The sequence below is a fragment of the Chiloscyllium punctatum genome, chromosome 26, assembly GCF_047496795.1.
Source record: "Chiloscyllium punctatum isolate Juve2018m chromosome 26, sChiPun1.3, whole genome shotgun sequence".
NCBI lineage: Eukaryota > Metazoa > Chordata > Chondrichthyes > Orectolobiformes > Hemiscylliidae > Chiloscyllium > Chiloscyllium punctatum.
The window spans coordinates 35,636,913-35,653,321 of NC_092764.1; the positions used below are offsets into that span (position 1 = coordinate 35,636,913).

Genomic DNA, 16,409 nt, shown 5'->3' on the forward strand with positions numbered 1-16,409 from the left:
GTTCTTCTAGGGGAGTGGTCATGAGTTTGGAAGATGTTTGAGGATCTTTGGGGAATTTCTCTAGTGCAACTTGTAGAGACAACACACCGCTGCTACTGAGTGTCAGTAGTGGAGAGAGTGGATGTTTGTGGATGTGGTGTCAATCATGCGGGCTCCTTTGTTGTGGATGGTGTCAAGCTTCTTAAATGTTGGAGTTGCACTCATTTAGGCAAATGGGGGGTGGGGGGGGGGAGTACGTCATCACCTCAATGACTTGTGCCTTGTAAATAGTGGACATGCTTTGGGGAGTCAGAAGATGAGTTACTTGCTGCACAGTTCTTAGCTTCTGACCTACTGTTGGAGCTACTGTATTTAAATAGTGAGTCCAGTTGAGTTTCTGGTCAATGGTAACCTGTGAGGATTTTGATAGTGTGAGATTGAATGATGGTAATACCATTGAATGTCAAGGGGCATTCAGTCTCTTATTGGGATTGCCTGGCATTTGTGTGGAGTGAATGTTAATTGATGTGTTTGTTGATAGAGTCTGTGGATGAGTGCTATCAACAAACACATCGACCTGGACCCAATATACCGGCCACTACAGCGGACAGCTCAAACTGACAACCAGAAGCGGCAGAGACAGGCCACTATAAATGCCGGAGGAAACACCACAGAAGCGCTTCACAGGAGGCTCCCAAGCACTGAGGATGTCACCTAGACAGGGGACGAAACGTTTGCAACACAAATTCCCAGCTCGGCGAACAGAACCACAATCACCACAGTATTCCTAGCCTCTGATCTGCTCTTGGAACCTCCAGGTTTATGTGGCAAGTCCAGGTGCTTTTCTGGTAAATGATAACCCCCAGAATGTTGATAATGGGAGATTCAGTGATGGTAACAATGTCAAAGCTTGATGGTTAACTTGTCACTTATTGGTGATGGTCATTGCCTGGCATTGTGTGACACAAATGTTACTTGTTATAAATCACTTAACAGTTTCTCTCTGTCTGCCTTTGTATAAAGGTGCAGTTGGATTTAAGAAGATTGGGTTTCAATCTTAGACATTAGATAATTTTCGTTTAACATTGCTATGCTAAAACGACTGTGTTATAAGCAAATTGTTGAATCATTGGTTTATGCGATTAAACCTGGTGTCTGATAATAGTTATTCACAGAATCTAGTACTGGTTCTTCTTTTAGAAATCTGGTTCAAAACCATTGGGCTTAGTTTTGAGGGTCATGGAGTATTTTAAGTTTAATGTGTTGTGAATAGAAGAATAGGGAGGCTGATTTGATTTGGCTGTGTCATAACAACAGAAATAATGATACACCATGAAGATGGGACTTTATATTTCCTAGAGTTGAGATTCCTTCTGCCGGTAATCATGGATCGACCCAACTGTAACAGGTAGATTAGTGAAGAGAAAGTTTAAGTTGATTTTTCCCAGTCCAGCAGGTATGTCCTTTAGAACTTTGCCAGTTCAGTCAGTAGTGGTGCTACTGAGACACATTTTGTGATGAACATTGAAGCCACTCCACCCAGAATTTTGTGCCCACGCCAAGTGTTTGACCTGAGTCCTTGAGATTTCACTGAGTCCGGAATTATTGTTGAGGACTCACGGGTGACATTCCCTCTAAGCTGCTTTGCCACATTGTAGCTGCAAAGTTCTATGTACCCCAGTTGGCTCTGAGGTATGTTCTGTGCAAAAACTTTTTCTCAGGATCGCTGCTCCCAGAGTGATGGGCCTGTCTTTTAGAAGGTATGGAGATGGAAGTGTCTGCAGTATTGTCTGACACTGTGTTTACTAATCTGTGGGACAGCTCTCCTAATTTTGGTACAAACGCCCAGATGACGGAAGGACTTTGGAACCTCAACAATATTGTTTATGCTGTGTTGTTTTCAGTGCTTAGATCAATGCCAGATGGTCCATCAGTTTTATTACGTTCTTCTGGTTTTGTAGTAGTATGACACAACTGGCAGTTAGTGGTGATGAGTGGCTTGCTAGTCCATTTTGGAGGATGTACAAACATACCAACATCCTAAGTAAGAGCAGTGGGTGGTCCCATTTGTGCCGTCTCTCATGATCTGCTATTCAATATGATAATAATTGATTCATTTGTGTCTCAAATGTAACATTTCCACTTGCCCCAATAACCTTTGATTCTACTTCCTAACAACAATCTACCCACCTTTCTTCAATATCTCTGCTTCTACCTCCTTCTGACACTGATGGTTCCAAAGTCTCACAGCTTGAAAGAAAAGATTTCTTCTCACTTCCTCTGTGCAGAAAGGACAAACCCTAATTTTAAAATAGTGCTGCCTAGTTTTGGACTGACCCACAAGTGGAAACATCTTTTCTATATTTATCTAGTCAAGAACATTTGAGATCAGTCAAGTCACCCTTCACATTTCTAAACTCCAGTGGAAACAAGAAACGCCTGTCCAACCTTTAAAGCAACCTGCTTACTCTAGATATCAATCTAATAAATCTGCTCAAATAAAAACTGATAGAACTGTGGTTGCTGTAAATCAGAAACAAAAATAGAAAGTACTGGCAAAGCCCAAAAGGTCCAGTAGCATCTGTGAAGAGAAATCAGAGTTAACATTTCGGGACGAATGATTCTTCCACAGAACTCAGCCCAAAACATTAATTCTGATTTTGCTGCATAGATGCTGTCAGACTTGCTGAGTTTTTCTTGCAATTTTTGTTTGTCTCTAATAAATCTGCTCTTTTGATTTAATTTATTATTGTCACATGTACTGAGATCCACTGAAAAATATTATTTTGCCTGCTATATCTGAGCTGCCTCTAATGCATTTACATCCTTTTAATTAAGTAAACCAAATCCTCAACAGTATTCAATATGTGAAACATAGCATCCTTATTTTTATGCTCTGAAGAAGAGTCACACTGGACTTGAAATGTTAATGCTGCTCTCCTCTCCACAGATGCTGTCAGGACTGCTAAGCATTCTGTTTGTTTCAGATTTCCAGTATTTTGTCTTTATCTTTTTTTTAATGTTCAATTCCTTTTTTTAATCATTCATAGGATGTGGGCATCACTGGTCAGGCCAGCATTTACTGCCCATCTCTAATTGCCCCAGTGGGCAGTTAAATGTCAACCGCATTGCTGTGGGTCAGGAGTCAATATAGGCTAGACCAGATAAGGATGGTAGATTTCCTTTCCTAAAGGTCATTAGTGAACCAGATGGATTTTTCTAACAATTGACAGTGGTTTCAAGATCATCATTAGACTCTTAATTCCAGACTTTTGTTGGATTCAGTTTCCGCTATCTGCAATGGCGAGACTTGAACCTGTACTCCCAGAACATTATCTGGGTCTCTGGATCAATATTCCAATGATAATACCACTGGACCATCACCAGGATTACAGCTGAACCACCATACTAACTTTTTATGACTCAAGTTAATTGCAGCAGTTAAGAAGTCAGCTCACCACCACCTTCTCAAGGGCAATTAGGGACAAGCAATAAATGCAGGTGGAGCCAATGATACCCACGTCTTACCATGAATTAAAACAGTGCATCAGAACACCAAAATCTCTCTGCACCTTGGATGTCTAAGGATTGTGCGTTTAAGGATTAATTTGCTTTTTCATTCTTCCTGCCAGTCATAACATCACATTTTCCCACATTACACCCCATTTGCTAGATTTTTGTCCTCTCGCTAGCCTAAGTTTATGCATCTGAAAGTTCCTTATGTATTCCTCATAACATATTTTTCTATCTACCTTGCTGTTATCTGTGAGTTTAGCTGCAATGCTTTCACAACCCTGTTCTAAATCTGCAACCTCAGACACTGTTTAAAGACTCTAGGATGAAGTCCATCTGAACCTAAAGATTTGTCAGCCCACAGGTCCATCAGTTTGTTTAATAACCCTTCTCTCATGATTGCAATTTTGCTGACTTCCTCTCACTCTTCTTCCTCCTGATTTATAGCTGTGACTGGAAGTTTTCCTTCATATTGTCTGGAGTGAAGAAAGAAGCAAAATATTAGTTTACTTCATTCTCCATTTCTTTATTATCAGCTGTTAACTCACCTATTCTCACTCTCTTGATGACCAGCACTTTTTCTTTTTAAATGTCTGTAGAAATATTTGCTATCTGTTTTTACATTACTAGTAAGTTTCCTTTCATATTGTAATCTTTTCCTCCTGATTAACCTTTTTTGTCATTCTGTGTTGTTTTGAAATTCTACCCAATCATATGACCTGTCATAAATCATTTGCGCAGGTGCATGCTTTTTCCTTAAATTTGATGCTTTTGCTCATCTCTTTAGTTAACCACAGCTAGTGAGTCTTCCCTAGACTGGGTTTTTTTTAAGTAGGAGTATGCTTGTTGATTTTCTGAACTATTCCCTAATTGTTCGCCATGTCTATGGGTCTATCCCCTAGGCTAATATGCCAGTTCACTTCAGCTCACTCATCTTACGTGCCCACATCGTTACTCTAATTTTAAAATTAAAACAGTAATCTAAGACAGAATCTTCTCCTTCAAACTATATGTAACATGTTACCATACCTTAACCCCGAGGTGATAAATCAGTCATATTACATAATACAAGTTTAATATAATATGCTCTCAGGCTGTTTGCAAAATGTGTTGCTCTAGAAACTACCTTTTTAGGGATAATATGAGTGCCTTATCCAGGCTATGGTCAATCTGATTTTCCCAGTTTACATGTAGATTAAAGTCACCCATGATTATCGCCACCCCATTATCACAAAACTAAACATTGTATTCTTTTTTACTTTGTCCCACATTGGATTACTGTAAGGGGTCCTGTATCCTTTCAGGGTAATTGAGAATTTTGTAACACTGCTGCATTTCTAGGCATATCGACTAGAGGAATTAAAGATGACAGATTTCTTTTCATAAAGTACTTTAGTAAACCAGATGGTTTTTAACCACAATCAACATTGGTTATATGGTAGCCATTAGGCTAGCTTTTAATTCCCAGGTTTTCTTGAATTTAAATTTCACCATCAGCCATGCTGGGATATGAAACCATGTCCCCAGAACATTAGCCTGGGCTTCTGGATTATTAATCATGCCATGCTGCTGTACACTGCTGTGTTTCCCAATGAAGATAATTAGGGAGTACGTGTTGAGATCAAGGTATTGTAAAATATGACTTAGTGAGTTCCATAGTAACCCTCCTTTTCTTCCCTTGCTATACATCTGCTGATAATTCAACTTCTTTTTGCACTGGTGTTCTGTGTTTTACCTAGTGTTACTTCCTGAATTTCCCCCAATTAACTTGTTCAAAATAGGCATATTTCAGATGGTGCTTGCACATGCTGATATAATTGCTCAGTCTCTCCTGTTTGCCCTGATATGAATTGTATTACTTGAGAAACCCTGAAAAGGGATGCAATGTGATGTGCAGCGTATTCAGCCATTGACTATAGATACAGGAACATCACAATGGTTCTTCGAAGTCAGTGTTAATAGGAAGAAAAGTTGATGCAAGGCCTTACTTCATTCAGCCAGATCAAAATCATCAAATACTTCATCATTAATAAAGTTAATTAGGATCTTCAGCTCTTTATAGTGGCTGGGAACATCTGCTCTTGTTAATGGCCGAAGGATTGCAAGTTAGCTCATCCACCAACAGTGCAGTTTATGTTCTTTATTGTTTGTAATATTTTCCTTTTTGACAAGTGAACATACATTTCAAGCACTAATCAAATAGGTATATCAGAGTGTGGCCTATTTCTTTGGTCTGATCATTTTGATAGAACATCATAAACCATGATGCTGAAGTCCCCAATCATGCACTGTATCTGGAAAGCACACAATATGGAAACTCTTTGTGCTCTTCTGCTGTTTCTAATTGCCCCTGCAAAAATAATTAAAGTATAAAGACTGCCATAAATTTGTCCTTTTTTTATGATGTCCCAACATCTCTGTATGCTCCTTCAATGTGTTACTGCTGCCAGTTTTATCCTCCTCTTTCTCTAGCTAGAGCAGAGTTATCAGAAAGAAACTGATGCAGGAAAGTAGTGTGTTGCCTAAAGCCTCTTAAGATTTCAGAAGTTACATAGATACCACAAGCACTTTCAAATTATTAAGAAGCCAAAAAGTATTTTAAACTACAACAAAATGTCTTCCAAACCTTTTCATTTTTAATAAGAGCAAATTAAAATTCCCATGCTTCCATGTACTGGCTGTGTTTTGTAGGCAGGATGAGAAAGTGGTGGTTTTCTAGTGCTGGTCAACATGAACACATCCTAGGAGGTGTTAACAATGGTTTGCCTATGTTTCAAAATGTTTGTGCTCTCTTTGCTGTCTGTTCGGACACTAGCTATGAAATCAAATCCGATATGAAAATGAGAAGGGCAGACATTTAGTTGTAAGAAAATATATCTTTGGTGATATCTTAATCTAAGTGCATCCTCCCTAAATTCTTCCTTCTGCTCTCTTTCCATCAAGTCAAAGCTTCACATTGAGAATTGCACACTCAGAGTATATGGCATACTTGAGTGGAGCTGACTGAAGCAGCAAGAAAAATCCTGGCTCGAGTCTCTCCAGAAGTGTCTATTCAAGTAAACACCAATCTTCAGTAGTCAAGCACAAAATAGCCTCCTTAATGTAATTTCCTCAGGAAATCTTTATTGTTTCTGTTGTAGCACAAGTTATTTAAAGAAGGCATGCAGCATAAAGAGAAAAGCTGTGTTTTTAAAATCTTGATTTAAATATGAGAACAGTTTTGAAGAAACCTGAGAGAAATTTGCATACATTTAGGAAGGTAATTTAGGAACAGATTTTAGTGGCAAACTTGAGATGATTAATTTTTAAGAATAATTCATCCTCTCTTGCAAATCAGTTGAAAGCTCCAGGTGTCATTCTCCATTGTATTTGTAATGATTGAAACCAGGGGGATTTTATTGTCTATGACACCTTTTATTGGAGATGTTAACCTTGGCCAATCAGGGACCCCTGGCTGACGATATAAACAGGGGATTCATAAGCTCCTCACTTCAGGGACTGACTTTGAGCTGGCTAGCTACAGCCAATGTACTGTGCACATGTAAGTAAGGGGTGATTGATGAGTGGAAACTGGCCTCCGTGCAGTTTTTTTCATATATTGAACCTAAAATATTGCAATTTTGTATCAAAAAGTGATTTTGTAATGGTTAATTCAGCTGACTATTCTGCTGACTTTGAAATGATAGTCAGCAATGAGGGACCCTCTTGTGGTGCAGTGGAAGTGACCCAACCTCTAGACCAAGAGGCCCAGTTCAAGTCCCACCTCGCCATGGGTGTGTAATTACTTCTCTGAACAAATTGATTAGGAAACTAGATTAATTAATAAAAATAGTGAGCAGTGATGTTGGAGAATATGTGTAAGTACTAGCTGATCAATTCCTAAGTGCTATGTGTATTTTGGAGAGAAGATAAAAGTGACACACACTGTTACCATGGAAATTAACTTCCATGATTACGTGTTGTCTTTCTGTTTACCTATGCTCCATGACCCTGATTACCTGTGAACAACTTCAATAAAGGAAAATTCAAAAATATGTATTGGCTGTAAATAAAAAGATGGCCTGCTAAATACCAAAATGCATTTGCTTTTAGCTAAATGTTTGCTTCAAATATCTGTACAAGTATAGCCCATAATAGAAACCTAATCTTGAATTTTTATCTCTTTTCTTTGGCAGTTATTAGTAGTGGACCATTGAAGAACCACTACAGATTGAAACAATTTCATTTCCACTGGGGTTCAAAAAGTGATCGTGGATCAGAGCATACTGTCAACAATCAGGTGTACCCTGCAGAGGTATTGTGATGTAATTCTGTATTTGTTTCTGAAAATTCTGAATCTAAAATGCAATTCATAACAGCCCAGAATGTTTGGAAAGGTTGAACTGATAAATTGAACAAAAGTGATTTCCTCCTCTTGATACTGCCCAAGATCCAAAAGGCAGGACAAGCATGGATGCAGATTCCACCACTGTCGCTTTGTACTCTAGGTAGCCAAGCAGGAGGCTGCAAGAACACAGCAAGCCAGGCAGCATCAGGAGATGGAGAATTTGACATTTCAAGTGTAACCCTTCAGGAATGGAGGTGGGGTTAGGGGGAACTGCAAATAAAGAGAGGCAGGGGAAAGGCTATAGGTGGGGAGAGGGGCAAAATGGTGAGGTAGTGATAGGTAAATACAGGTTGGGTGTGTATGACCAGGTTGGTCAATGAAAGGAATGAATCCAGTCAGTAGCTGGAAGGAAGGGTCAATCAGAGGAATGGAAGTGAGGGGTAGGGGCTGGGAATGGAGTCAGGGAATGGGAATGGAGGTTATTTGAAATTGGAAAACTCAACATTCAGTCCTCTGGACTGTAGGCTGCCCAGGCAGAAGATAAGGTGTTCTTCCAGTTTGCGGTCTGATTCACTGTGACCATGGAGGAGGCTTAGGATGGACATTTTGGAGAGGGAATGGGAAGGGGAATTGAAATGGTGGTGACCTTGAGGTCAGGCTGGCCCTTGGGGGCCCAGCTGAGGTGCTCTGTGAAATGTTCCCTTAGTTTACATTTGGTCTCACCAATGTAGAGAAGACCACATTAGGAGCACTGGATGCAGTAAACTAGGTTGAGGAACCTGGGCAGCCTACAGCCCAGAGGACTCAACATTGAGTTTTCCAATTTCAAATAACTGTCCCAACTCCCTTTCGAACCCTACCTCCTCCTTTGCATTCCTCCTACCAACCCTTCCTTCCAGTTACCAACTGGATTCATTCCTCCTATCGACTAACCAGGTCGTGCTCACTCCTATATTCACCATTCTGTCTCTTTCCCTACCCATAACCATTCTCTCCCACCTTCTTTGTCTGCAGCTCCCCCTACCCCCACCTCCATTCCTGAAGAAGGGTTATATCTGAAACGTCGACTTCTCCACCTCCTGATGCTGCCTCGCTTGCTGTGTTCTTCCAGCCTCTTGCTTGTCTACTTTGGATTCCAACATCTGTGGTTTTTTTCTGTCTAAATATACTCCTGAGTAATCCAGAAAGACTATTGTCAGAAGACAACATTGATCAAAGCTAATAACAAATTGAGAGAATCACATTAACTTTTTGAATCCTGATTCAGAAATTAATTGTAGATACCGGTCAGCAACATTGGTAATTTCTTCAATACTTATCATTTAACCATTAACATAGAAACACAGACATATTTATGATACAGAAGGCTGTCAATTGACCAATCGTATCCATGCCAGCTGCAGTGAGTTATCTCACATTTCCTCATGGCAGAAATTAAGAATTTTAGCTATCTCCCTGAATGTGTACATCACTTATGTTAATTGACACTAAATTTCTGCAGCTCTGCAACACAACCTTTGTAGTTTTCTATTATAAAAGGAAGAAAGCACTGAAATATAACAGACCTTTGTGTTTCCTTTTATTTTTCAAATGTGTTAAGTGGTATCTTTAGTTATTCTGAAATATTGAAACAGTACAATACACAATTAGACCATGATTCAACAGATTGTTATTCTTGCTATTTTAGCTTCATTTGGTTCACTGGAATCCAGTAAAATGCAACAACAGTGATGAAGCCATTTTGTCTGAAGATGGCCTAGCTGTTATAGGAGTATTTCTAAAGGTAACGTCAAATAATTTAGCATTTACAGATGATTTGGATTATTACTTGTCTCAAATCATGAACGTACATTTCATTTCATTGACACCTAGTGATCACCTCAGTCCTTTACCTATAAAATTGTGACATGAATTGGTTATCCTGCCCCAGAGAATTTATGGGGCCTAGATACACTCCATACACAGGTTTTCCTTTTGGGTAGGCTGTGTGCTTAGGCTTGGGGCAGAAAGTCCAGGCAGAGTTGGTGGTTTGATATTTGTGCTCCAAGATGCCATTATCATTAGCAATCAAGATTTGTAACTGAAATAACAGGAGTTTAGGCTGGCATGTTCCTATTATGTAAAGGGCAAGGTTGGCAGGAGTAGGAAACACTGGATGACAAGAGGTATTGATGTTCTGATCAAGAAAAAGGAGCATAGACAGCTGGAATCAAGTGAATCCCTTGAGGAGGAATAGGAGTACACTTAAAAGGGAAATAAAGGGGACATGAGATATCATTTGGCAGGTAGGGTAAAGAAGAACCCAAAGAGATTCTACATAATATATTAAGGGCAAAAGAATAACCAGAGAGACAATGGGTTCATTAAAGATTAACTAGTCTGTGTGGAACCACAGGATAAGATAGGAAACTCAGGTAAATGTCTTGAAAAGAATATGCATTAAAGAAGAGGTGGTGCTGGAGGTCTTAAAATGCATAAAGACAGATAAGTTCTCAGTACCTGAGCAAATTACCCCAGAACATTGTGGGAAGCTCGGGAAGAAATAGCAGGGCCCCTAGCAAAGATACTTGTCATCAACAACCATGGGTGAGGTGTCAAAAGATTGTAGAGTGGCATTATTTTAAAAAGGCTGCAAGGAAAAGCCAGGGAACTACAGTCCAGTGAGTCTTAAGTCAGTGGTGAGTAAGTTGTTGGAGGAGATTCTGAAAGACTGATCTGCATCCATTTGGAAAGGCACGGACTGACTAAGAAGAGTCAGCGAAGCTTTGTGCTTGAGAAATTGTATCTCTCAAATTTGATTGAGATTTTTGAAGAGGTGACCAAGAAGATAGATGAAAGCAGAGCGTTAGATGTTGTATGCGTGGACTTTAGCAAGGCCTTCAACAAAGTTCGACATGGTAAATTGGCTAGTAAGGTTAGATCACTTGAGATCCAGGAAGAGCTGGTCAATTGGATATAAAATTGGTTTGATGGTAGGAAACAGAGGCTTGTGGTAAAGGGTTATTATTCAGACTGGAGGCCTGTGATCAACAGTGTGCTGCAGGGGCCGGTGCTGGGTCCACTTGTTCAATGTTTTATAAATGATTTTGAGAATAAAGGAGGCCTGGTCAGTTAATTTGTGTATCACACTGGTATTGGTAGTATAGTGAACAGTGAAAATGGTTATCAAAGAGCACAATGGGATCTTGGTCAACTGGGCCAGTAGGCCAAGGAATCTCAGTTTCACTCAAAGGTGTTGCATTATGGTTTGACAAACTCTGGCAGGACTAACAAAATTAATGGTAGAGCTCTGGGGAGTGTTTTCGAACAGAGACACTTAGGGGTGTGGGGTACGTACCACCTAGAAAGTAGTGTCACAGGTAATTGGGTGATGTGAAAGGCATTTAGCACGTTTGCCTTCATCAGTTAAAGCATTGGAGTGCAGGAGTTGGGACATCATCTTATGTTGTACAAGACATTGGTAAGGTCACTTTGGAGTACTATGTACAATTCTGGTTATGTTAAAGGAAAGTTGTTATTAAACTGAAAAGGGTGAAAAATATTTACAAGGATGTTACTGAGACTGGAAGGTTTGAGTTACAAGAAGAGGCTGGATAAGCTGGGACTTCTATCTCTCGTGTAGGCGTCTGAGGGGAGACCTAAAAGTGGTTTTTACATTTAATGAGGGGCATAAATAAAGTAAATAGTCATGGTCTTTACCCCAGTGTACGTGAGTCCAAACTAGAGGGCATAAATTTAAGATGGAAGGGGAAAGATTTAAAAAAGACCAGAGGGGCATATAAGAAACGAGCTGCCAGTAGAAGTGGTAAAGGTGGGTACACTGACAATATCTAAAAGAATTTGACTAGGTACATGAATAGGAAAGATTTTGAGCAATATGGGCTAAACGCAGTAAAATGGAACAAGTTTAGGTCGGAAACCTGATTGGCTAGGACAAGTTTGACTGAAAGGCCTGTTTCCGTGCTGTATGACCCTGACTCTAGAAGACTCCACGGGCTTCCAGTCTTTTGCACGAGGCAAGATCTATGTATCAAATGCATTTGCCAGTCTTTCGCCTATTACTAGGATTCCCCAAGGTGTGGGAATAAAGTCCTACTATATGAATGTAATTTCAACAATAAAGCAGTTTCCACAGAATATTTAAAAGAATTATGTATAATGTACACTTTTGGGTTCTTTATTTTGTTAAAAGCTTGGAAAAAGGCACGATCGACTACAGAAACTTGTTGATGCATTGCCAGCTGTTAAACACAAGGTAGGTGATTCCTTTTAACTAGTTTTCTGTTTATTTTCACTATTGGATTTATGCACCATTGGTATTATTCATGTTTTCCTCAATTTGAAAAAAGTAGTGCAGATCAGAATAGAGTATGCTCAAACAATTCAATTCGAATACAGGTCATTCTCCTATAACGCACATTTGGTCAACGCAAATTTGCTGTAACGCGATTGACAAATTGTTTCTGAAGTGCAAATGTTTTTAACGTGTTGGCTGTAACGCGATTACATCACCAACACTTTAAGCACTGTTTCTAAAGCGTGAATTTTCTATAACACAAGAATGCAACCATTGCTTTATAGAAAAACGGATTGTATTTTTGTTACTTAAGAATCACAGTCTAACTTGTTAAAGTGAAAAATTAATATTTACACCAAATATTAATGGCTTCATTCCATGGTTTAGATTTTCTTTTGTGTTCACTAAGATGAGGACATCAGTGCAAGATAATGTTCCATTTTTGACCACTACACTGGAATTCCTTTATGTAATGGATGTTGGGGTGCAAAAATAAGGCTGCATTAGTAAGAAAAAGTCTATGTTCTCCTAGTTTAAACTATCATAATGAAGGTTTACCTCTTTTGCTACCTATGAGATCCTCAAGTTATTAGCAAATTTGCAATAGATTGAACTTGTTGTAATAGACTTGCTCTGAATTTTTAACATCCAGCACTCTCAAATCAAGTATATACAATATAGTCTTATGGAATGTCTCAATAAGATTTCCTAATCCCCAACCTCTTACAGATACATTCTGTCTGTGGATTGGTTAGATGGGTAGATTAGCGGCAGGTAGAATTTAACTCTTGTCTTATTCCTTCTTCCAAACTCCAGTACCTCACGTTTATCAGAGGGCATACTCAGTGAATGGCAAGACACTAGGAAACTCAGGAACAGCGGGATCAGTCATGGCAGGGAGCTGTGAAGATTTTTGGTTAGGCAACATCTGGTGTACTGTGTGCATTTCTGGTTACCACACTAGAAAGGATGTAATTGCACTGGAGAATTTCAGCTCTGATAGGCTGGGTAAGCTCTAGTTGATTTCTTGGAGTAGAGAAGGTTAAAGGAGTTTTGGTAGAGGTGTCTAAGATATGAGGTGCATGGACAAGATGAATAGGAATGGGCTGTTCCCCTTAGTCAAAGAGTCAACAGCAAGAGGGCATAATTTTAAAGTGAAAGGTAAGATATTTAGAAGCGATTTAAGGAAAAACCTTTTCATCCATGGGGTAGTAGGTGACTGGAATTGGCTGCCTGGGCGGGTAGTTGAGACTGGAAAGCTCAAAACTTTCTAAAAAGTACTTGAACAAGCAATAGAAGTGTCACAAACATTCAAGGCCAAATGCCTGGTGTAGGAAAGTAACATGAGTGCAAATAGTATATTTTTGGCGGTCTAGACTCGATGAGCAAAAGGATCTCTTCAGTACTGTACAATTCCATAATGGGTGAATGGAAAGAAGTGTGGTAGATGAAATTCAATATAAGCAAGTGGAAGATTATCCATTTTGAACCCAAAAAGGATAGATCAGAATACTTCCTAAATGATATGTAGTTAAATAGTGACTATCAGAAAGATATGGGAATTCAGGTGTAGACATCTTTAAATGCCGCAAACAGGTGCAGAAAATAATCAAGAAAGCTAATGAAGAATACAGAAAGTATGCTGCAGCTGTACAAAACCCTGATTAACCACCTGGGATATTGAGTGCAGATCTGTGCTCATTTCTAGAGCACTTTGCTAATTTTCTAACAATGCTGCCTTAATTTCAAGGCCAGTCATTTTCTCATCTCTGCTCTGGGATTCTGAATTTTTGTCCATATCTGAACCAAGGCTGTAATGTAGTCTGTCAAGGCAGAGCCCAAATTGGCTTTTTTTGTCAGTCGGTGCAGTTTGAGAGCATCATTGACTCCTTGCATCACTTTGGTGATTGAGTGTCGATTATTGGGAAAGAACTTTTGCTACCTTTTGTGGACAGGGCATTCTTGTACAATGTTCTGCATTGTCAGGTAATTATCAGTATCGTAGATGTACTGGAAAACCTTTGCTTGGGAAACGACTAATTCTTTGTCCAATGAATTCAGCCATTCATTGTTTAGTAATTATCCAAAGTCTTGTTCCAAGGTTCCTGAAGACTTTCTCTCCCATCCTATATTATGGTCATAATACTGGTACATAGAAGAGAGATGCTGTTTGAAAGAGGAGGGAAGTTTTATTCAGAGTATTACAGTATTTTAGAGGGTCATCTGAAAATTCTTCATAACAGAATTTAAAAGAACTAATTAACTAATGGAAGAATAATCTGGAGTGATAATAAGAAAGGACTCACCCACTCCCACCCCCCTTTTTTTTGTGCCAAATGTTACGCTAAATCCTTTTAAATAAAATTAGTGCTCGAAGAAAGAATTATAGGGTGATGAATTTAGTAAGATGCTGATGCACACAACAGGTTGACTGGACTCTTTTCTAAACATTTGTGGAACTGGCTGGAGTCTGCAATCATCTACTTCTGGCATCCCAACTTTTCTTCTTCCACCAATGATGGCCATGCCTTAGGCTTCATGGATTGTAAGCTCTGGAATTCACACTCTAAACCTCTCTACCTTTCTGCCACCTCTCCTTCCTCTGTAATACTCATTATAACCCAACATTTTGACTAAGCTTTCAAAAATCTGAAATTCTCATATCATGTTATGTGCCTCATTGATAAATGCTGCTGTCTAATTTTTTTATTCATGCTTGGGATGTGGAACTTGCTAGCAAGGTATTTCTTATGTCTAACTGCCTTTGGGAATGAAGTTGTGAGCTGCCTTCTAGAATCACTGCATTCCATATGCTGTGGGTAGATCTACAGTGTCATAAGGAGTGAGTTCCAGGATTTAGTCACATCAAAATTGAAGGAATGTTAATAGATATACATATGGTGTTCCCACGTATCTTCTGTCCTTGTCTTTCTAAATGTAAAGGTCATAGATTTCAAGGGTGCTCTCCAAAGAGCCTTGCTAAATTTCTGCAGTTTCTATGTCATAGATCATACACACTACTGTACTGAATATTGATGTTGGAGGGAGTGAATGTTGGTAGATGTGATGCCAGTCAAGTGGCTACTTTGACCTGGATGGTGTCAAGCTTCTTGAGTGTTCTTGAAGCTGCACTCATGCAAGAAAGGGAGAAGTATTCCATCACACTTCTGACTTGTGCCTTTAGGTGGTTGACAGGGTTTAGGGAGTCAGGAGGTGAGTACCTTCCTAATTTCCTGCTTGGTCTTGAGACCACAGTACTTCTCTGGCTGTTCCAGTTCAGTTTCTGAATTCTTCTGGAAATCGCCTTTACATTTTAAGGCCCTATGTAAGTACAAATCTTGGTGATGATCATTATTCGAAAGAAGCATTTCCTGCAGTATGAGTTATGTGCTCTGCTTCCATGTAATGGCTATAAGTTTTAATGAGGATATGATTGCAGTGTCATGTCAGTGCATTGTGTATAAAAGGTGGTAATACTCATGGTCCATTCTACCTAATTACAGGGAGAAGAAACCTAAATATATATATCCCTAAAAATGTTAACAACTTGACATGTAGTCATCAGAAGCATCAGTGACAAAACAAATAATTCAATTGTCAAATCTCACGAATAGTCAAGAAATCTTAAGAGGAAATCCTGTATCATTAATTACCTAAATTGTAATTTATTTGTACATACCTGCAGGATGCAGCAATTGAATTCCTTAATTTTGATCCTGCCTGCATGATTCCATCTTGTTCGGATTACTGGACATACCCTGGCTCTCTGACCTCTCCACCTCAAACTGAATGTGTCACTTGGGTCATTATGAAAGACCCCATCGAAATTAGTCCTGAACAGGTAACATTTTCAACTACTACTTAATTACAACATGTATACACTCTCAAAATGTTGCGAACATCTGCTAAGGTCACAGTACAGTGATGTTTGCAATTTTGTTCATCTCATTGTAGAAAGGGCATTGAAGTCTTATTGGTATAAACTGCTAAGCACTTGCATCCAGTTTGAACTACATAAAAGAAATAATCTCTGTGCTCGAAGACAGACAGGGTCTCAAGGATTTGAAGATGTTGGCCTTCAGATCTTCTCCATATATTGATGCTGGGCTGCCAGAGGCAGATTTCCTCACAGACACATGCAATATTAGGCTACCTGCTCACTGATCAGTTCAGAAGGGGGAAGGGTGGCAATTCTGACTGGTGTTGAGAATTGGAGGTATGTGGAGTTTTTCCAAACTCAAGAACTTTTTTCATACAACATTACATATCCTTTTCACAGTAATGGCTATTGAC

The 16,409-nt window shown here is 39.3% G+C and overlaps 1 protein-coding gene across 2 annotated transcripts in view; it reads left to right on the forward strand.

Moving 5' to 3' along the window:
* Window positions 1-16,409, forward strand: part of ca5a (carbonic anhydrase Va) — a 79,734-nt gene that overhangs the window by 9,253 nt on the left and 54,072 nt on the right. For both annotated transcript variants that reach the window (XM_072596123.1, XM_072596121.1), the window contains exons 3-6: window positions 7,668-7,786; window positions 9,507-9,602; window positions 12,012-12,074; window positions 15,802-15,957. In XM_072596123.1, coding sequence (XP_072452224.1) covers window positions 7,668-7,786; window positions 9,507-9,602; window positions 12,012-12,074; window positions 15,802-15,957 — 434 coding nt within the window. The remainder of the gene's footprint in view (window positions 1-7,667; window positions 7,787-9,506; window positions 9,603-12,011; window positions 12,075-15,801; window positions 15,958-16,409) is intronic.